This window comes from Diadema setosum, chromosome 6 (genome assembly GCF_964275005.1).
Source record: "Diadema setosum chromosome 6, eeDiaSeto1, whole genome shotgun sequence".
NCBI classification, from domain to species: Eukaryota; Metazoa; Echinodermata; class Echinoidea; order Diadematoida; family Diadematidae; genus Diadema; species Diadema setosum.
The window spans coordinates 12,754,190-12,777,230 of NC_092690.1; the positions used below are offsets into that span (position 1 = coordinate 12,754,190).

General features: G+C 39.7%; 2 protein-coding genes across 2 annotated transcripts in view; both read right to left on the reverse strand.

Moving 5' to 3' along the window:
* Positions 1 to 423, reverse strand: part of LOC140229539 (short transient receptor potential channel 4-like) — a 46,619-nt gene extending 46,196 nt beyond the window's left edge. Inside the window, exon 1 of the mRNA XM_072309787.1 lies at positions 243 to 423. Coding sequence (XP_072165888.1) covers positions 243 to 423 — 181 coding nt within the window. The remainder of the gene's footprint in view (positions 1 to 242) is intronic.
* A 13,562-nt stretch (positions 424 to 13,985) lies between these two features.
* On the reverse strand, positions 13,986 to 22,604 carry LOC140230012 (galactose-3-O-sulfotransferase 2-like). The gene is made up of 4 exons (XM_072310219.1): positions 22,508 to 22,604; positions 20,731 to 20,923; positions 16,880 to 17,400; positions 13,986 to 15,098 (listed from the first exon to the last, which is right to left on the reverse strand). The coding sequence occupies exons 2-4, from the start codon at positions 20,871 to 20,873 to the stop codon at positions 14,356 to 14,358; spliced, it is 1,407 nt and encodes a 468-aa protein (XP_072166320.1). The 5' UTR covers positions 20,874 to 20,923; positions 22,508 to 22,604; the 3' UTR covers positions 13,986 to 14,355.
* Between the last annotated feature and the right edge of the window lie 437 nt (positions 22,605 to 23,041).

Genomic DNA, 23,041 nt, shown 5'->3' on the forward strand with positions numbered 1-23,041 from the left:
CTTCTTGTCACTCCCCCCCCCCCCATTCTTTCTCTCTATATCTTCCTCTACGTCTTTCCTCTCAAACTTAGGAAGGTCTAATGTCTTAAAAGTCCAAATACAAAAGAAAACATTCAACAAGGTATGTAGGCTCGAGGATTTGGATATCAATAATAATGTATGTAGGGGTATAACAATTAATGCACTGTACCAAACTACAAACTTTTAAAACAAATATATCTGCATATTAAGTGTTCACATACCAACGTAGCCTTCCAGCACGGCCAGTTGCATGGCAGTGTAACCATCTTCGTTTTTGGCGTTCAGGTCTATCCCCAATTCGTTCCTCTTGTCCAACAGTGCCTTCAGCGTTGCCACCTCGCCCGACGCGGCGGCCTGGAAGTAAGCCTCCTGCCCGCTGAGGGGCTCTTCGTCGCTGGCCATGGCGCGCACTGATTTCGCAGGATTTTTAATTCCGTCCCGTGTAGCTGGAAATTGACAAACTGCCTCACCACTTCCAGACACCTATTTGGCGATATCAAATTGTATTCCAATGGAAAAGATAACAGGTTGCAGCCATTAACAAGCCAAGGAAATGGCAGGGCTTGTTAAATCCGTTCTTGCAGCCACGGCTTCACTATTTCTTCTCACCGTCCGCAAAATCGTCCGATATCTCATGGTTGCGCAGCCCCAAAAGACACCACTCAACTGTAACGCACCGGCTTTATCGTCAGCCTATCAAAATCCCTGCTTCTATTAGGGGCATTGTTGTTCGCGTGTGTGTGTTCTCATTGTTGCTGTTTCTGTTTCCTTTTGGGCAACTAAAATACTTCTTTTTTTTTACGTTATGGTAAATAATTCATGCCCGTAACTAAAGCAAGTCGAGAGAGGGACAGAGAAAGAAATGCTCAGGTAAAGTTAGTGGTGGCGTCCTATAAGCTCCCTCGACCTCTTGATTAATCCTTTGGCCTTTTATTAAAATGACGTCATCATATCCCCTATACGCGAGAGTACTGAATGGAGACGCTAACAAATGTTTGGAGTGGAAATGAGGGAGGAGCAGGGATAGTAATATAATTACAGACACGTGTGACAGATGAAAAAGACAACCCAGTGTTTATTTTGTATTCATCATGTTCTTGCTTATAAACAATTGTCTGTCATTTAATATGTTTGTATGTATCAAGTATGCATACGTGTGTATGTATGTGTTTGTGCGTATGTGATTGTGTATGTATAAATGGATGTGTATACAGGAAGGTGGAAATCTCTTCCAGCTCCCTGGCTATGTGCGTATAATGTGAATAATTATCTGTCCGTCTGTCTTTCTCTTTGTCCGTTTGTCGTCTGTCAATATATATATATATATATATATATATATATATATATATATATATAAAACAGCAAATAGATTTCTGCTCGGAGTCCAAGAAAGTATAGATTCACAACAGTAGTTCAATATGAGAACTGCGTCTCACGGAGTTTTCATATTGAAGTACTGTTGTGAATATATATTACATTTGATATGTTTAGGTATGGTATGCATATCATATTTACGGAATCTGAAGCATCAAAAATATGGCCAATTATTGTCACACTGCCGTAGCTGAGATTATCACTCCAGCACTTTTGGAATGATGAAGAATGTCTCTAAATTAAACCCAAGTGTCCAACACAGTTTTTTCTGATTGACACATCACCCAGTTAATTGAGAAGATATGCGTTTGGTTCCGTAATGGTTGAAATGCTGGCAGGTCTTTCGGACAGGAAGTCGAAGGAATGTACCCGCAAACCCGTATAGGTCAATAAAACTGGACCATTTCTTCCGCTATCCATTTCACGCTAAATCTCAAGCGATTTCTGCGGATTGTGTATCATCATTAAAGAATAAAAACAAACAACGTGTATACACGCATAGGTGAATGATGAATAGCTCGGAATCAGGTAAGCACTGATATTACAATGTCGAAACAACCTGCACTTTCTAGTTCAAGTTCTATGTCCACTGATAACCCGAGAATGATGGGGGGGGGGGGTGGTGGCTAGCCAGTCGGAGCGGTTGCGATCGCTGAAAACCAAGCAGTGCGTAATGGAACATTTTAGTCTACACAAGGAGGTGTTAGAAAAGGAGTGGAATCAATGCCCATTTCGTGCAAACTATGCGTAGGTGCTATCATATCATGAACATTTTTGAATGATTAACATGATATTCCACTTGCTTTGATGTTCTATATGCGGTAGCTCCAAGCCGCTCTTCCGTACCATACAGTTTTGATATGGAGATTGAAGGTTGTTGATTTTGAATATTTTAAAGCTGAATTTACACCTTTATGTTGAAAACACCTTTATCATGTTTATGTTGAAAATATTGAAGGGACTACGAACTGCTGCTCGCTCTGTTTGATGTGATGGAGGCATGATGAAAAGAATAGAAGTGCCGCCTTTTGTCGGAGCAATTTATCAACACCTGCGATAGGGCGAATAACTTCCACGCGGCACCGAGCATGAACGCATGGGTGAGAAGGAGATTATAGTTTCTTTTCCTTCTCTAAAGCCTCCCTGGATAACGAGAGCCCATCGAATTATTGCACCTTCTGTCTAGAGGGTTCTGCACTTAATGGGTAGGCCTAATTTACCCTCCACTGTCATTGGCAGGTGTCCGCCGTGGCACCTTGATGCATTTCGTGGATCGACATCATGGTTCTTGCAACTCGTCCAAGGGCAGAACTTGACGGGTTTCGATTTCATCACAATTACATCCAGAGAACTTCGAACTTTACCACAGTGCTTCTAATCATCATGATTCCCCCTGAAAACGTTTATACAGTTCCAGCGTTGGTTGACACGTTATACATATTCCTGACAAATCAAAATGAAACAAAAATCAAATCTGAAAAAGAAAACACTGCAGATGAATTGATGTATAAAGACAGATGATAGCAATTTCTTGTACAGTTATATTCATTTATATACCTGCGATGGATTAATATGTTTGTTTCTTGTGTTAATTATCAATGTTAATTCGCTGTTATCTGTAGAGTGCGCTTATAGAAACACTTATATGCGCTATAAATGACTTTCTATGATATTGTTATTGTTACTCAAAGCAAAACATGAACTGTGAACCAGTGGCGCTTATGTAGAGGCATAGTTATATTACCACAGGAAGATTAATGTTGAGGACTATGTGTTGTTTTTTATCATTCTCTTCCCACCAAAATTTCGTGGACATAGCTCCTATAACAAAGGTAGTTCCTTCAGTGATAATCAGTTCTCAGTTCTTTCTTCAATGAGATGCTCATTTCGTCCGATGATTTGTTCCGGCGAGTATTTCAGATAAGTGTGTTATAAGTAAAGCGTTTTGAGAGAGTATTGTATCTTTAAAAAGAAAAAAAGAAGAGAGAAGCTAGAAATGAGTAATGAATTCACGAGGGCACGCTTGGGGACCCTGATCTTTCAGTTACAGCAGTCTTTTTATTATACGAATTATAATTTTGCCCAACAAAGGCGACGTCTTACCAGGAGAAACCAGATTTCACTGGTAGGCATTGGAGCAAGGAGACGCAAGTAGTGTGCTAGAATTCCAGATGACTGTACAGATTAAAAGGTTGCGTGCTAACTGTGTCACGATGGCACCTTTGTTGCAAGAAAGCAATTTGTTTTCACCATCTGAACGCCTCTTTTACAGCATCGAAGTACGACTAAGCGGACAGAATTGTGTCGCCTTCTCTTCACTAGCTGTATACTTCGACTCATAGCATTCGCGGCATGAAACTTTCGCGAATTAGTCCCGACGGCCTTTTTTTCGCGGCATGAAACTTTCGCTAATTTCCACCGGCATTTAAAGCATTCGTGTGGATGCGAAACTTTGCTCCTCGAGAAATTCGCGAACGTTTCGTGCCGGCGATCATCCCTACCTTTACAGGAGTCGGAAAGTTTCATCCATAATGAGTAAAGGACATGCAACATCTAATACATTAAGGCGCGTGTTTTCCTTTGAATACTGCGTGCTTATACAAAATACACAAACTACTTGCAGAAACTCTTTGTACTGCATAATACTATATACTGATCTATTGGAAGCTGTACGATGATTTAAGCCCCCATACAAGTTGGTGTAGACAAAATCGCCTATGCGTTCAATATTATGTGCCGCCATTTATCATTCTGCAGTATCTATACAAGTGTATCGCTATAACCCTATCTGCCTGCCCACTGTACACCTGCCTTTATAGTTTGAATTATAACATCCACAACAATGTGAGGAAAATATATACAACTAACAATGTGAGAGAAAACTTAAGAAAGCGTAATGAGCAGGGTTTGACGTTATTAAGCATATAAGTTATGCCTTATAATGACTTATATTCTATAATATTTCTATACCGAATTACATTTTTCAACTAATGAATTTGATGTGGCGATATGTTCAGATATGTCATAGACCTACAGATTCAATATATCCATCTATCTATCTATACTATAGAGTGGTTTAACGTCGAGGCGATATTCTACGCAAATGGGTGCTTATTTCATTTTGCTTCATTTTGTTGTGCTTTGTGGTCTTCATCTACTATCAGTACTATAGCCGATTAATAAAGGGATCGTATAGTTTTGGTTGAGACCTAATTTCAGGTTTCTTACATTTTTTGGTGAGATAATGAGAAACCTCTTATGAAATATGAAAGAGCATGTAATTCTATGAGGAATTCAGCGTTTATTTGATGAAAATTGGTTTTGAAATAGCTGAGATATCCAAAAAAGAGCGATTCTAAGAAAGTGTGGGACCCACACTTTATTACGATCGCTTTGTTTTACTTTGTTTTTGGATGTTTCAGTCAGTCCAAACCTGATTTTCATCAAATAAACTTTGAATTCCTCTTAAAATGGTATGCTCTGTACTATATCATAAGTGTTTTCTTGGTATCTCGCAAAAAGTTAAAAGTCCAATTCTCATCTCCACCAATACTGTACTATCCCTCTAAAGGTTAGTTTTAGGGTCATCTTTCTCTGTTATGTAAAATCCCCAAAACAGCAGTAAATCTTACGCGATATAGTGTGGTAAACCAACTTACAAGAAGTATTCATGAACTTTTGATGCTTCCGAAAGATAGAGCTTATCCATAACACCGCATTGGCCTGACGTTATACAGTAACTAACCTCCGGGCAGGAACACATGACTTCTCAAGTCACGCGCGTATACACTGTTAATCTTTAGTACTTGAAAATCTTGCGTGACATTAATCCAAGGACTGTGATTACACGCTTCTGATTAAAGAGAGCAACTATAAAGTAAGACAAAATAAAGTAAAACAAAAAGGACTATACCAATCGTACAAAATATCGCCTCAACGTTAAACCACCAGAAACGCAGATAGAATGTTTGGTTTTGATAAATAGGTACAGTCATCAGTGACAGTATGTCATGTTGCTGCGACAATACCGGATCACCTAAACAAAATCGAGGGGCATATTATTATGTATTATCATGAAGAAAACATAGCAATGACTTGATAGCGATGATTATATTGGATTATTTGACAATCCATACATTACGTAAATCGAGGAATACAGTCGTCGATCGCTTTTCTTTTTTCGCATCACATCCCTCTAGAATAAAACACTCCACAAATAGAAGCCGAACCCGACTTATCCACCCCAGCATGACCCTTGCCAAACAATGATCATACCACGTAACGAATACTTCTTTTTTTTTTTCTTTATCAATGATAATACGACAAAAAGAAGCCGAGGTAGATGGGCAATACCATGCAATAACCATACACGCAACTTGTTTTCTTCATCAATTCAGAATGCGACTGTTTTATGACATGTGTGAGAGGAATATGTTAAAAGGAAATGATTTTATCATGTTAAGACCGTATAATGTACGTATGGGTACTCAAAGGAAACTGCCCTGGGCACTTGGGCTGTGTTGGGCAAAACGGCAAATGCGCTGCCCAGTGAACTGAATTAGACATTGGGGCCATTGTGTTGACAGTGAAACATTTTCCTTTCTCTCTCTCTCTCTCTCTCTCTCTCTTATATTGCCCTCTCAGTAACTTTGTTCTGGGAAAGACGAAGTATATTTGGTGACATTTCTATTGGCTGCAAAACGAACGAGAGCATAGGCCCTAGTATAATACATGCCCGGGGTGCGGGGGGTGCCCACAGGGAAATGTCCTTTAAGCCATCACGTTGCGGGACTTTCCCCGGTGTTTCCTTTGACGGAATTAAAAAAAAAAAAAAAAAAAAAGATTTAAAAAAGCAGGTGACAATGATACCAACTACAACGAAAAAGAAGCAAGGCCTACAGGCTATAGCTAAGGAACCCCCCGAAAATACAGCTTGGTCAAAACTACACCAAGTGTAACATATATCACTCTGTATACTCTGACGATCAATTGGTATCGTGCTTTGTATTCAACCGTCAACACACAAGATACAAGACAAATATGTTAGCTGCAACCTTGGTAATAAATTGATGAGGCCTGGTTTTTCTAGGCGTTTCAAAAATCGATAAAATAATCATATGAATGGCCCCAAGAGTCTCTGCGAGGTCTCCGAATAATCACAAAAATGTACAGTGATACAAAAACAATGCCATTAAGTATGATATTAGATCCTGTACATGATTATGGTACAGGTATCTCGTTTATTTTGTTTGATGTTGAGAAGTGTCGTATCAAATGATATGTGATACGCCTGGCCCGCCAACCTCCCCCATTCGTTGCCAAAACAGCTTCCTGTAAATAGTCATAACTTTTAAAAGAAAACTGTACTGACATTTTCTAATTGTCTGATAATTCTAATCTACACTTTTTGATGCCTACTACTGGAAAGAGAGGATTGTAAAACCCAGGATAAGCCTGTAATGATTTTTGAAAAAAATGAAAACGAGCAAGCCATGGAACGATCCAACGCAATTTGGCCTACGTCACAGGTGCTCTTTGTGCACAACTCCGACATTAGCAAGACGAACTACATAATGCCAATTTACTGATGAAATCTCACACGAAGCACTCCAAAAGCAGCTGCTGTTATTTAGTATAATTGCAATATGGAGCTATAATAAATATGTTAAACAATATCTATTAATCTTTCAAAGAAAGCTCTTCAACAGCTTTTTATTTAGATAAAACTTGTGGGGAAATTCCAGATATGCAAAATGAAATTGGCATCGTTATCCGAACGTGCTGCCCATAGAAGACCGTGTGTAAGTAACGTTATCACGCATTGATGATCATGATCGAGCGATGGTTCGCCAGTTCAAACTACAGTATCTAACGTAGATGATGAGGGCTGAGTGAATCTCGAAAATCCAAATGTAGATAGACTCTCTTCAACGGCACGCTAGATTTACGCTTAGTGAGATGAAAACGGTACCCAGTACACATAGACTCTGAAATACTAGAACTAGGACTAGGACTACTGAGCAGTCAATGAGTAGGTTCTACGTGGCAGTCCAAGTTTTGATGAGTAGGCCCTACACTCACTCACCGTCGACATTGCAGCTGTAGGCCCTATGTGCACAGCGCTAAGGCACAGCGTAACGCGACGTTACATACCCTGCTGCCAGAACTTGAAGAAAGTCGAGACGAAAGTACAGACCCCAGATCTAGATCTGGACCCTTGTCCTGCAGGCACTGTTGTTCCTGTGCTGAATTTTTCAGGTAAGGTATCTGCTTTATGGATTTCCGATGTTTTGTAGTCGAGTACATCTCATAGTGGTGTTCTTTACACCAAGGACTAATGTTAGATCTAACAGTTTGTTTCAGTAGGCCTACTACTGTACTAGGACACATATCTCGGAAGAGTGTCCTGACCACGTAGATTCTAACACAGTGTCGCCGCTTCGCGATCCCAGCGCTGGTGTGGGTATAGTGCTAGCGTACTTCCGTATTCATGTAGATATCTCAAAATTCACCTTGCCAAATGGCACCAAACTCACAGGAAGTACTTTATGATTCATATCCAACAGCTCACATTAATTGGAAACAAATTACATGTCGGGAAGCGTAAGTGTAGATGTCGACTTTCCTGTCGGCGTCGCTAAAAATAATCTGCTCAAGGCCTACGACTAACATGAGTGATTGCGGCCAGGCCCTACCTAGAGGGTCTATATGCTGCGCACGCACAGACTAAAGTTAGCCATTTAATATCATGAGACAAATCTTTCAAGTAATCGGGGGCAATAAATAAATTTACAAATTATTTGTGGTAAGTTGAATGAAAAATGTAGTTCCTATATAACACAAGTCGCAAAAATCATTACACTTTTGAGTTTAGTTCTCGCGTAAATTCCCCGTTCGCACAGTACTAGTCGGCTAACTTCAGTTCTAGATTGTGCATCTTGCGTTCGCCAAGATCTCTCGCGAAGAGTGATTTTTTTTTTGAGTGACGACTTGAAAGTCGGCGTCAATATTGATACTTCTCGATTACTGATTTCGTTCAAATATAAGAGAATACTTTGAAATATGCTATGAGGTATATCCTGTAATTTTGGTGCGATTTGGTTTAGTGAAATTTGAGATATCTAACGTTACATGGATAGAACAGTACACAAGCGCCGCCTGCTAGCTAAATTAGGCCTAAGCGTCGTCTGCTACTCGATACGAATTAACGCACGCGTATGCAGGCACTTGTAATCAGTAGTAGTGAGAGCACCTGTGACATCATAACATCCGGGCTCGTCAGCTCATTAGCATAATACCTAAAAAGTTCCATTTTTAACATTAAATTACGGACTTAATCGTTATGAAATTTTGATTCTGTTTGCACCGCTGGGTCTTTTAGAATTAAAAGAACAACATATAAAAAAATAAAAAACCGGTAAAATGCCCTTTTAACCTTTTACCGTGTTTCAGTGTGTGTGTGTGTGTGTGTAGCGCGCGCGCGCGCACCACATAAACTTCTGCACGTATTTCTGGAAGGGAATGACTTTTGTTTAACATGGCTTATCATTGGGGGAATTTCATTGCATTTGATGAGTAAACAAAGTAAAGACAGATGAAACACGAAATTATGTTAGAGTTCAAAATGTATCATCAGATGGTTAGAAAGATGGAGGCATCAAATGCAGAGATTAGAGGTTCAAACGTGCCATTCTTTTGTGCATCCCAGTACAGAAACCTGACAGCTGTTAGAATAATATTGTACATTGCAAGCAATACGTTGAAACTCGAACTCTAAAATGATCTCCTTGTATGGCCACCACACAACACCTTGATCTGGCAGTGTGTACGGGGGTCGTATAACTGCTGACTGACCTTTTTCCGTCCAACACCTTTAACCCTCTGCCTGCTACACGAATCTCCTGTCCATAGATATGAGTGTGAAATTTGTGCAATGTGGAGTCATCAGCACAGGTGGGGTTAAGTTATAGAAAAGGCGTATATCCACAAGAGGTCACCAAATTACAGGGCATATTAAGGACGAGAGGACAAATCTGGTAAGGGGTGCAGGGAAGCAAAGGAAGAAGAAGATGCAAAAGAACAAAACTAAGAAGATTGAGAAAAAAAGATTGATGAGTATAATAGCAACGAGGAGGAACACAATCGCTTGAGATACTAGTATACGAGGAGAAAGAAGTAGTAGAAGAATCAAAAGAAGGCAACGGGGGATCAGGTTTTTTTGTCATCATGTCACAGTGATTATGGCGGTCTCACTATATACAGACCCCGAAAGTTTCCCCCTTCTCTTCATCCAACAATCATACCTCTCACATATTGTTGTGTAGAACGCATGATTACCCATGCGTGACAAAACACTCAAATTCTATTTTAAAGTGATTGCGCAACCTCGATATCTGCAAAATTAAGCAAGATCTTGCGGGATAAGAGGGATATATTTTAAGCGAGAAGAATAAAGACATTAAGGTACACTTTTTTCTTCCTTAATCGCTCATGATTCAAATTACATAACTGAAATACTTTTAATTCTTATTCTGCGCCGATTTCTTCCAACTTTTCTCATTTTTATGTCTCTATATTCGTTTTCCTGCTTCTTCAACTCCCGATAATCATTTTACTGTCTTGTTTTTTCTCTTTCAGTGGCGGGATCCAGGAGGGAGCGCACAGGGCGCGCTCCCCCTTTATTTTATGTTAAAACGAAAGAAATCAAGAGGAAAAGGGGGCGCGTGCGCCCCCGTTTAATTTTCCAAAGGTGCCCCTCCCCCCCCCCCCCCTTTAAGGAATTCCTAGATCCGCCCCTGTCTTTCCAACATTCTTTTCCTTATTCATTCCTTCCTTCAATGTTTTGTTTTTTATCTTCTGTCAATTGTTTGTTCCCGTCAGGTGTGGGAAAATCATGATCAAAGCACTGGCGAACACAAAAACCTTGGATTAGTATTCTCCGATAAAGAACTAAACGCGACGCGATGATGAATTCATCCTCATGAAAAACATACTGTTGTTTGTTTGGGTTTCTCTCTCTCTCTCTCTCTCTCTCTCTCTCTCTCTCTTTGAAGTTTCACATTGGTGCGACCGTTACACAATACCTATCGCTCGACAAAAGAAACCCTTTTTCAAGAGCCAAAACAAAATCGCATGATTTAAAAAAAAAAAAGGCATCTGCAAAGATTTCATTAAATGAAAGTAAATGCTTAACAATCTTACTGCTTAAAGGGATGATACAGTATTGGTGAAGATGAAGATTGGGCTTTTAACTTTTTGCGAGAAAGCAGGAAACCACTTATGAAATAATACAGCGCATACCGTCCTAAGAGGAATTCAAAGTTTATCAGATGAAAATTGTTTTTGGAATGGCTTAGATGTCCAAAAACAGAGTAAAACAAAACAATCCTAATAAAAGGTGAGTCCCAACTTTGACTTGGACCGTTCTGTTCTTGATATCTCAGCCATTTTAAAACCAATTTTCATCAAATAAAACGTTCAATCCCTCTTGGAATTACATGCTTTTTCATATATCTCATCTCACCAAAAAATAAGAAATAAATACCAAAAAAAAAAAAATGTCACAGACCTGATTTTGGTTTCAACCAAATCTATACGATCCCTCCAAGCGTTTTGAGTGATTACACAAGTCTACACAAAGGAAGGTTGGCATGCTACTCAGGCTGAGGAACTTAACACCGGCCTGCAGGAAACTAGCCAGCCGTTCTCACCTACACACGCACACATGTAGGCCTACACACATGGTTTGATCGCAAAATGAGATAACTGCATTCTTGTTAATTTTATGTATTTGTGATTACACCGCTAAAAGCAGAGAAAACTATATGAAAAGTGTGATATTTGTTATCATAACTCCAAGAATAAACCTTGGAATGGAATACGTGGGGCATCACTGGAATCTTAATTTACTCGATGTGATGATAGATTTATGTAAAAATTCTAACTCTTCATATTATACATGTATGTACGTATATGCATATGGTTAGATAGATAGATGGATTGATTGATTGACAAAATACGATTATATATATATATATATATATATATATAATTATATATATATGTGTGTGTGTGAGTGTGTGTATATGTATATAAACATATACATAACACATATATATATATATATATAATTATATATATTATATATATTACATATAATATATATAATGTATAGATAGATAGATAGATAGATAGATAAAGAGAGAGAGAGTAGGAGATAAGAAGAAGGAGAGAAGAAGAAATTAAGTGAACCAAAAAGGAAGTGTGACAGAGCTTTACTTTCATAATCCCTTGCTCGCGGATTAGTTCAACTTGCTCGTCCCTGATCATTTTAGCTGCTGGCCCCACGTACTCGGTAAACCCGCAGAGGTTGAGGTCTCGTGTTTTACTACACCACGCCTACCTGTCCCTTATTTCTCGCCCTATGCCAAATTACAATATCACTTGCGTGGAATCTGGATTCCAATTTTCACAGTTCTTAATTTACATTTTTTTTTATTGCTTCTGAAATACCCACATCATAAGTGTCTCCACCTGATGAACAGAGGAGGGCGTTCTCTCGTGGAAAAAAAAATATAAATAATAAAGAAAGAAAGAAAGAAAATGGATTGAATGAATCAATTACGGAATAAATAAATGAAATGTATTAGAAAATAAATAAATAGATAAATAATTCAAAAATTAATTGAATGTTTTAAATATATAAATAAATAAATTTAAAAAAAAATGCTCCTTAAATTGGTGGTGTTGGTATTGTTGCTGAAACACGTAATACACGTAAAGACACTCCACAAACTATTTTCTGCAACATATATATTAAACGTGTTCATTATAAGTACAAAGGTGTGTGACACAAGGCAAAAATTAACATTGCACAGATACATAGCCCATGAACTACCTTCTAACAACATAATAGTACCATAACAATATTATAACAACTTGTAAATGCACATGATTCCTTTCTATTCGCCCTGGTTGATGGTATAAGAATGATATCGGAAAAGAGAGTAACTAACGAACTCTGCTTTGTTTGTCTTTTGATAAATTATGGCCCACCAAGCAAAATAGGTGCGTGAAGAGCATTCCAAAGCGTAAAATAACGACGCATGATCAAAAGAGGGCGCTACTTGGCTACAAACAGTCTGTAAAATAAGTTGTGCTTCTAGCACTATACAGCTCACGGTATTTTCCGTACTGTGGCATTTTATCGATGTTGTAATGATGAACTATATCATTCATTGCCTAAAGGAGACCTCCGGATGACTTTCAGACAATTGCATTTGAACAACTAAGAACTTGTTACTGGGTACAGAGTTTCAGAATTTATAGTCAGAATATTTTCAAAAATTATAACAAATCACGATGAACGAGGATGATGACAATGACACTGTGTTACCATAAGAATACATGAATGAGGCTCAAGGAAGCAGAACAAAAGACACACGTGAGCATATTACGCACGCGGTATTGTAATGGAATTACACTGCTACTTTTTTTTTATATGCCCTGTTTTATGAAGAGTTATAATTGATCATATAGTTGATTTCTATCATAAGTCTATAGCGGCCTGTGTGGTAAGGGAATTTACAATCGGTTAAATATTTTGATAAAACCGGGTCGATCCTCTTTGTCATCATTCTTGTTCAGTAAGATTAAACTTTGCTTGAGGGTTTTCAGAGTGTTAGTTTCTCTGCTCAAGGACCACAATAATTCGACAAATTCATACACGGAACTGTTGGTTTATGTTCTACATGATGTGAAATTATGAAGATTTACAGCCACAAACTGAAGATGAATGATGTACGTAAACACAGTCGAAGGCACAATGAGAAGCACCCATTTCGAGTGTTGATATTGACGAATTCCTTGGTGTCCTCTCAAATGTGGATTTGGTTTGTTTCTTTGTTTGTTTGTTTGTTTGTTTGTTTATTTGTTCGGTGTTTTTGATGAGTTTTTGTAGCTGTGTGTATGCTTTAAGATTGTGCAATTCGGCAGTATCATTAGAAGTCCTAAGAAGAACTTTTGGGAGAGGAACATGATAGATGTTCAGAAATATGATGAAAATTATTCTCAAGTTTCTGCTCATCTATTTTCTTCCAAAGAACAGAGTCATTTTGATCAACAGGAGATGCAGTAGGACAGTCTGTAGGATTTTTCAAGGTGAAATAAAAAAAAATTATGATAAATGTTTATGAGTATTTATTATGTAGCATTCAACTTAATTCCCTGGCGGTAAACAACCTTTAACTTCATTCCAAAGCTGCGTTTACACCAAATCCGGCACGGGTCACGGAACGGGGTTTTTGCTATATGGTGCGGCAAAAGGAACCATGTCTGGTTCGGTTTCTTAACAAATCAATCTTCTACTATTCATTTTGTTGCTCTTGATTTTGATATAAGAATAAAATTTCGGGTGATTTTGTACCGAATAACTGGTTCTTTTAAAGAGAACCAGACATGGTCTCTTTTGGCGTACCATAGCAAAAAAAAAAAACAACAAACAAACAAACAAACAAAAAACACCAAAAGAAAAAAAACCCGGCCCGTTGCTCGTACCGTGCTCGGTGTAAACGCACCATTACAGGGTTGCACTGTAAGCAAACATACTCTCGATTACACCTCCTGAGTATCTTCATTGACTTCAGTTATCAGTTTCTTCCTCCTTCACGTATTCGTACAGGATTTTATACATCTATAATATACAATGCAAAATACAAAAATATATTCCCCAAGTAGACGAAAGAAAGACGTATTTATCAAGGCTTATACGAGAATACACTTCGTTCAGTTTATGAAAGTACACACTGCCTCTGAACGAAAGACGTTTTCATGTCTGATTTCTATAACTTGGCTTTGATGATGGAGCCATTAACAAGCAAGGTGATACTCTAGCCGCAAGGCTTCTGTCATGAATACAGGGTTGTACAGACACAACAACAAGCATTCCTCCGCAGGCAGTCATCATCTCCCAAATAACGAAGCTTGCTTTTTCCGCAAGTTGTTGAGATACTTGGGAGCCGATAGCGTCATCTTGATGCACTGCTCATCGTTGAGGGCGCTGTCTTTCAACACGTGTCTGGTGAGAACGGTCTTCATGAATTTCTCCGTCTTGGTCCCACCAAGGCATTTGCCCATGAGGGCTTGATTCATTGCCTCCAGGGTCTTTACGTCCTGCCGCATCCTCTCCCTTCCGTAGGCGTCGATCTTCCTCCACAGAGTCCTGTTGAAATGCTCGTATAGGAGGGCGTCCCCGCGGTTCCACTTGTACAGCTGACCCGAAGTTCTCTCCGACATCGTCTTGACCTCTGACTGCGTACGCGCGTTGAGCGTGAAGTGCGTCACATCCTCGAAATCCCAACACATGCGGTCCTTCAGCAGGATCAGGGACTCCGAGGTGTGCTCCGCGATCAGCACCAGATCGAACTCGGCATCCAGGGTCTCGATCTTTTTGCGGATGGCGTCCTCGCGAGTGAGATCGGTCTTGCTGAGCCCGAGGTCATACAGGGTGGGATTCAGGGCACTGTGCATGGGGTGTGGTCCCTGGTGACGGGTGTAATAAGTCTGCGGGTTATTGGCAAATGTGGACAAACTGACCTTGAATAGATGGTCGAATCCGTAGTACGTGTACATGCTTTCATACTGTAGGGAAGGGTGTCGGAGGATGGTGATGTAGACCGCCCCTGGGTACATGACTTTGGACATTTCTGTGAAGAAAAATAATGGTAGAGAAAAATACAATACGTATTTATATTCATATATATATATATATATATATATATATATATTACATAATATAAATAAGGGTGCACAGACCAATAATACCATAATGAAGGAGCAAGCAAGTTCCACAGGTTTAAATCAAAGTCCTATGAATGTACGAAAGGTTTTCAGAGAATTTGTTCATTGCTGGGCTACTTTCATGATTTCGAGTCTATGTATTGAAGTATCAGACACACTTAGGGAAACAAACCCCTAAAGCTTGTCGGAGGCAGAATTATAACAGTAGATGAAATAAGCAGCTCATGTGGCCAAGTACAATATCCTGATTATCCTGGAATAAAAAAGTTCAATGTTTTCTATACCAAAGTTACATGTTACTGATGTTCCTGTTACCTTGGCCCATTCATGTCATGTCATTAATGTGTGTCTATTCTGTGTCTAATAGTGCTATATCGATCTCTGGGCAATATGCTGGGTCTATGTTTTCATATGTATCTCGCTGTGACCCAAATCTCAGGTCAGCTTTTGGGTTGTTGTTGACAACCTTTGTGAAGTTCGCAATGTTGAGTTCAAATTTTGAATCGGTTACTCGTCCAATTATAATTATTTGGTAGTTTAGCCCTGGCTGCTGTCAACAGTAATATAACTTCTGCAAAGATACTGAGGCCACGGTCACGTTGTGGGACGCAAACAGGGTACGGGCGGTTGAGAATGTTACCGGCTGGTACAACTATTTAAGATAGTATTTGAACGACAGGTGGCAACATAGACAATCTTGACTGGTGGACGTTTTGAAACAGCAGCCCTCAACTGTATACATTCAAGAACAAAACATCAAGCTTCTTCTCTCTCCGTGCCACCAACTTCAACGCACCCCCTGTCCGGTTGGCCCCTGCAAAGGGGTGTTGGACAGTATCTCCGAAGAAGAAGAAAGACGCGGTTGGTAAAGGGGACGATTACTAGTGGTAAACATCTGACAGCGATTCGAGCGGTCGTAGCGGCGTAATGGAAGCATGATGATTTTCCGGAGATCATTGTGCGATTAGTCACGTCTGCCCGATGACGCAATGAGCACCACCAGTCGCGACTGGCGGACCAACGAGCGTCAGCCTGCCGCGCTCCCTAGGCCTTGAACCGTCGGTCTATACCATCAGTTACACCTTTTCGAACAGCAATCATCAAAACCATCGCCCATTCATTTTTAATCTGTGCTCACAACTGTCCGGTAGTAACGGAGCTTGAAATAGAGCTAGAGAGCGTTAATTCTCCGTCTTTAACGTTTACGAAATACTTGACAGACTGGTTCTACAAGCGTGTCCGTGATATTCAATTCATGGTTCGTTGTACAAGCGTATCCGTGATACTTCATTTGCCGTTACTTTTGATACATGACTGAAATAGACCCATGATTCTCCTCGCTCACCAGCCCAAGCGTGATCAGAGCTGAATGTTCATTATCATTAGAAATATTCTGCAATTTCATATTTGTCATTAGTAGAAGTAGCGGTACTAGTAGTAGTAACAGTACAGTAGTACAAGAGTACAATAACGGTAGAGTTAGTAGTAGTTAGTAGTAGTAGTAGTAGTAGTAGTAGTAGTAGTAGTAGTAGTAGTAGTAGCAGTAGTAGTAGTAGTAGTAGTGGTAGAACAGGAGTAGTAGAAGAATTAAGCAGCAGCAGCAACAGCAGTAGTAGTTACGTAGTAGTAGTATCTTCATCATCATTTTATTTTGGATACTGACGAAACATATAGTAATGATACTTGCCTGGTCTATTATATCTTGCATGATTGGCGAGCATGTTGTATTTGCCTGTGGGCGACCTCTTGGCATATTTTGCCTTGAATAAGTTTGGTGTCCCCATGTACACATCGTAGGCTGGTAGGGCAAATATCAAATTGTGCTTATCACCGTAGCGGTATACAATGTTTTGAATTGTGGAGCTGCCCGTCTTGTGTGTCTTGAGAAAGACGAGGTTTTTCAGGGGGCTTGTGCAGCTGTGGAGGGAGCCCCCAACGTTGGCAACAGCTGCTTTTGATTCTCCTCCACTCGTCGCCACTGACTGCGAGGTGAGATTGACACCGCCGCTTCTCACGATAGACGAGACATCTGACTGCGAGATCTTTATTGGACTTTGTCCGTTTCCAGAGGGCGCAATCACGTCGGACGAGCCCTTAGAACGGTTGTTGTCGACGGAAAGATCAAGCAGGTGTGCATTCTCGGCGCCGTTCTCTATACTCCTGTAGGCAGTATCCGCCTCCACGCGCCTTGTTGCAGAATCAACTTGCCTGCGGATCCAAAACATGAATGAAAAGTAAAGAAAGAGAATTGAACATTTACAATAAGCAGGAACAGGCATAAGCAGAATCATAATGAAGGAAGAACTATTCTTGGTTTTATTTACATTAATGATATTATTCAGGAGTGAGTTTCCCTCTACAAATTGAATTTGTTAAGATCGCAACTGCTGATCTGTAAATTAACAAACATGTCGGAAAAAGGAACCAGTGGGACTCGAACCTGTCATCTACTGCTTTCCGGGCTGCGGCAGCAACACTACCAAGAGGCTCCCCGGGTTGCCGGCAGTGACACGATGAACATGAAACAAATACCCAAGCTCCGAAATTCTGACATTGTTATGTTATAGTCCAAGGTGGACAAGGCGTGAGGTGAAGGTGAAGGTGTGAGTGAACACCTGAACCTCCACCCCTCTGAATAATATCTTTCTTTAATGATATTATTGAATACGATTTTGCAGTATACTTCTATTCCCTCTTCGGTCTTCTCTCTCTCTCTCTCTCTCTCTTACTCTGTCTCTTTCTTCGCGAACCTTATGTCATGCATTGTATTGATAGAACAAACTGCGAAGTTTTCAAAGTCCTTTTATTTATTTATTTTAAAGAATTTTTTTAGATATTTATTTAAAATTCAGTGCATGTGAGAAATGTTGTCTTCCTTATTTCCGTGCACCTGTTTCATAAAGCGGACGATAAAAACCATATACATTATAGTCTATGTTGAGGACGGCATGACTTATCATTCTTCTTGAGATGCACACTTCATGGTGTATTACGTAATGTCAGGCTCAGTGTAGTGCATGCAGTGAGATTATATACATGTACAACATACTAGGGTACAAAACTGACAAAGCAATGTTAGCCGGGAGAAATTGTCGAGACGATAATTGTGTGAACGAGGGTGTCAAAACGTAAAGGCAGAACCATCGCGCATGCGCCAACTAAGAGGCATGGGAAGAGCTGTGACGCAGGCCCTTTGATATGGCGTCACTGTGAATCTCATTGTACTAAATCGAAGCCCCGATTTGAAATATTCAGGTTGTATTCTTTAAAGCGAATCGTGTTTACATAAAGACAACAGCATGCCCCTCAAACTGACAAACTCAACACACACACAAGGCACACACACACACCCACACACACATACACACACTCACACACACGCACACACACACACACACACACACACGCACACACACACACACAAACAAACAATACGAGAGACAGTGAACTCGTATTCGGGTTTCATGGCCCAGTTACCATGCTTGTGCAAATAAGTCATTCTTTGATTTCAATTGAAATGTACGTAATTACGAAATGTTTACGATCTGTCGCTTTGACAATGAGAATGTTTCTGAATCAATCTCTATTACAAGACACCACATTATACTAGCGTGGGTCGTGTGATTTATTTCTCGCTTCGTTCGAGACTGCTGTGCGGATTCTCGTCATGCCATTAACACCCACGTAGCAACGGGGTCATCCCACGAGACCGACACTCACAAGTCATACAACCCACGAGTTCGACGTTGGAAAAAAAAAAGGTCCAATCCAACAGCCCAGAAATTCGACACTTGGCAAATAAAGCTCACAAGTTCGAAACTAGGTAAAAAACATCCCATGAGTTCGACATTACAACACGGCGCTTTTTGTGTCGATCTCGTGGGCCTTGTCTGCTTAGTGTTGAACTCATGAGCTGTATGATTCGTGGGTGTAGAACTAGTGACGTGCACCCGAAGTTACAATTGGATGCGCTATAACTGGTTAGAACTCAAAGAATTAAAAATGCATTCCACACAACTTATATAATTTCACGTACAGTCATTAATCGATGGTGCCATGTACAGGTTTGTGGAATCTATTGTGCTCCTTAAGCAAATAAACAAAAGCTCTGAAAAATCCAAATAATACACTAAACAATAAAGGATGATGACATTGGAGGCTCACATATTCCAGTAATAATATAGCCATGTAATTCCATTACAATACCACTTGCTACAAATTCACGTGGGCAGAATTTACGCATGCTCTCTTCTTTCGTTCTGCTTCCGTGAGCGCCCAGAAACCAATCGCTCATTCTTATGTGAAGTTGCCATGTCATCATCCTAGTTCACCGTGATTTTCGTGAATTTTTGGAACATCCATTTATTCCTCATCCGAATTACTATCAATTCTGAAACTCTGTATCCTGTAAAACCACTTTAAAGATGTGTAAATGCAAAAGTCTGAAAATCATATGGACAATTCCTCTAAGTCCATGCATTTAGATTGTCATCTGATTTGGAAGAGTTGTGCAAATAGCTCCAAGTGCTAGCTGTGTACACAATATTACTTTGAAACTACGCAACTAATGTCTTATAAACCAACGCGACACAGTCAGGTGTCGCCAGAACCCGACCAACGCTTCTTTAGTGTTTGCATGCTTCCTTTCAACAACTTTAACCGCCTTGGAAGTAATGTCCAAAGTCGTATCTCAAGGGCTGTCACGAATAGATTTTCGCAAAATGTTTATTGATGATACTCTATTTGATATCCAAATATGCAAGCAAAGTCAGAGTGTGTGCGATACTTCGATCTACGCAGGCTTTTGCCCCCAAAACATTATTGCTATACCCGAAACTGATGCTAAATAAATACGTGTAATCATCACCGGTGCATACATCGCGTTGCTATGAGTTCTGCAGTGTGATACCATAATAATGGATTCTCTGGTATTATAAGTCTAGAGATAATTTATGTGCAACATCACCAAAGTTAACATGTGACCATGCAGCAGAGACTATTTCTGTTATAAACGTCATTAGTGTTGAAATAATCATGTATATATAATACGGCAGAAATTATCTTGATTGAAAAAATATAAAGGTTACGAGAAAATTGTGTACACTGTACGTGATGTCACATTGCAGTGAGAGACAGGCTATGCATGTGTGTGAAATTTCAATAAACTATCCCTTAAGTGAGAGTTGAAAAGTTGCAAAACCACTAGTTCATGTGGTGAAATTTTCTCTTCAAACTCTTCGCTATTGTTTTCTGAAGAACTGAGACTTGTATTATTGATGGTTCGATTCATTATTAATGAATCGTTTGAACCTTGAAAAGACTGCCATCATAAACAGCTGGAAGCTTTATAATGTTTGGAAACTGCAATTTTAAATGGCAGCTGAACGAACATTCACCACTCCTCGATTTCAACCCCTCCTGTGCCGTGAGAGACTCTCAAGAGTGTGTGACGCTATGGAGTTTCTTGTGTCAATCGTCACTCAAAGCACAAAAAGGATTCATGTTATTTGGTGGACAAATACGAAGATAGGAACTTACAGAATTTGGCGGGGCCTTCCCGGCTGCACCACTGGCGCGGGAAGCAAGTCTCCCGGCCGTCCTGTCCGGCTGATGAAAAGAAGAACCAGCGTTGCCAAAGAACCCGCCCCGAGCAGGAACAGAAAACCGCGGAGGTACGCCATGGTTGGCACCCTGCATGGAAGGCGGCAAGCAAAGCCCACAAAATGCTGAGCTAAAGATAAGTACGTAGAAAATAGAAAACTGATCCGTATTTTACCACGAAAATTACATTGTCAATATGCAGGCAAGCTTATGGCATTTCTGTTAAACATTCAAACAGCTCTGACAGCAGTTTGACAATTTGAATGTCTAAGTGAGAATTAATATAAATGCGCTTGAGCGACTGCAGATAAGTATAGTCGATATAAGTTCATACAGTATACCACTCTTTTCTAAACTGCTTTTACACTGACAGTCTGTTAGGAGCGATTTCAAGTTTTTAGAAATTTATTAATGACCGATATTTGATATTGAGTCCTTTTGTCGGGTTACGTTATCACAGCCAGGTATTTTGTATAATGAAATAATAATAATAATAATATAAAATATTTATTTAGCGCTTAATACAACACGTTTCGAAGCGCTTTACAATGCTAAACAACCAAACAAACAACCAAACAAACAAACATACAAATCAGCTTAGAATAACAAATATACAAATGCATACAGGGCCTGTACTAGAAATGTACTAGATATTTGCTATTTACTGCATTTACGACATACGCAGGCACAAGGACGCACATACAGTACACGGCCGGCGCCACGTTTTTAAAAATGGGGGCCAAGTTTGTATTTCTGGTGCCACGTCCGGGTTTCATCAGTTAAGAAGGAAAAAAGGGGACTTCAGCTGACAAGCAAATGATAATAACAATAATAATAATAATAATAACAATAATGATAATAATAATAATAATAATAATAATAATAATAATAATAATAATAATAATAATAATAATAATAAATCAATTAGTTAAAAAGTGTAGAGGCGTTGATAAACACGTTGCCCATACACAGGTATTCTGACAAACCTTTAAATTCTGGATGATCATTTCGTTACACTCACTCAGGACATTGCGACACTGATGCAGTTTATTATTACAGCTACACGAATCACCATCTCATCCACTGTACAGTATACCAAAGTTTGATGTTAAAGTACAGCACATGTAATTAATCGCCATGGAAACTGGTTCCACACAATCTCACCTGGTCCGAATATCTGCGAACACTATACCTATTAACACCTAGCACCTGGTTCCAACCCATCAAGCTATAATAAAAGACCGTGACATTATCACTTCGATACTCATTCATACCACATTAGAGTATAGTGCATATTAAACTTCTTCAGTACATAGCTGCACTGAAGAAAATTATTTTGCTCAAACTCTGCGATCAGTGGCAGAAACACTGTTCTGTTGTTTGTTGGGGGTTTTTTTTTGATAACAAAGGTTAATTATATCCACTTTCAAATGTTGCATATATGCCTTCATCAGAGATCATGTCATATTCTCTTCCGTCTTTCAATGAACGAATTTCAACTTAGCTAAATTGCTTTGTATTCGTATATTGGTCTATATACCCACCCAACCAACGCAACAGTACGCCTACTCTGAACCACGTACGAAAGTATACGGTGCAGACCCTATAACCACGATTGATATGCGTTAAGCTGGTACACAACATTATGTAATCATCAGATCATATCGTAGTATCGGAGTACGTGGATATGGACAAAATGCAATACCGTACCTACTTCTTGTTTTAACCCTTGACGGTCACCGCTCTAGAACTGTCGTTGAAGTCATTCTGAAAATTAACGACACACTACAGGACGTTGACAATGGGCAAAGTCAGCCATCATGGCTTGGAGGGATCCTACCTCATTGATGGCCATACCCCGAAGCTACTTTACCTACGATTCGTACGGCCGTAAACGTTATGGGACAATCCATAGTGAAAAAGCATAGTGATTGCACGCTTCGGAACGTCCCCTTTCGTGGCGCACCGCTCGTTCGCGGTGTATGGCTGACCAAAGGTCGCTAAGACGTCAGACAGCGGGGCCATCGTATGCACGAATCCTACTCAAGGAGAAAAAGGTCTATTGTGTGGTCGTTATTGTTCACTGACATAATGACGGATAAAGTGGCGTGGAAGCCCGACCCCTTGCCATGCTGTCAGTGAGAAAAGAAAAATAAAATGAAAAAAAAAAAACAGTTAGCATGTGTTTTGTGTCATGGTATATTCGATGAAATGTTTGTTATAATGTGCGTCAATTAAAACTGTCGAC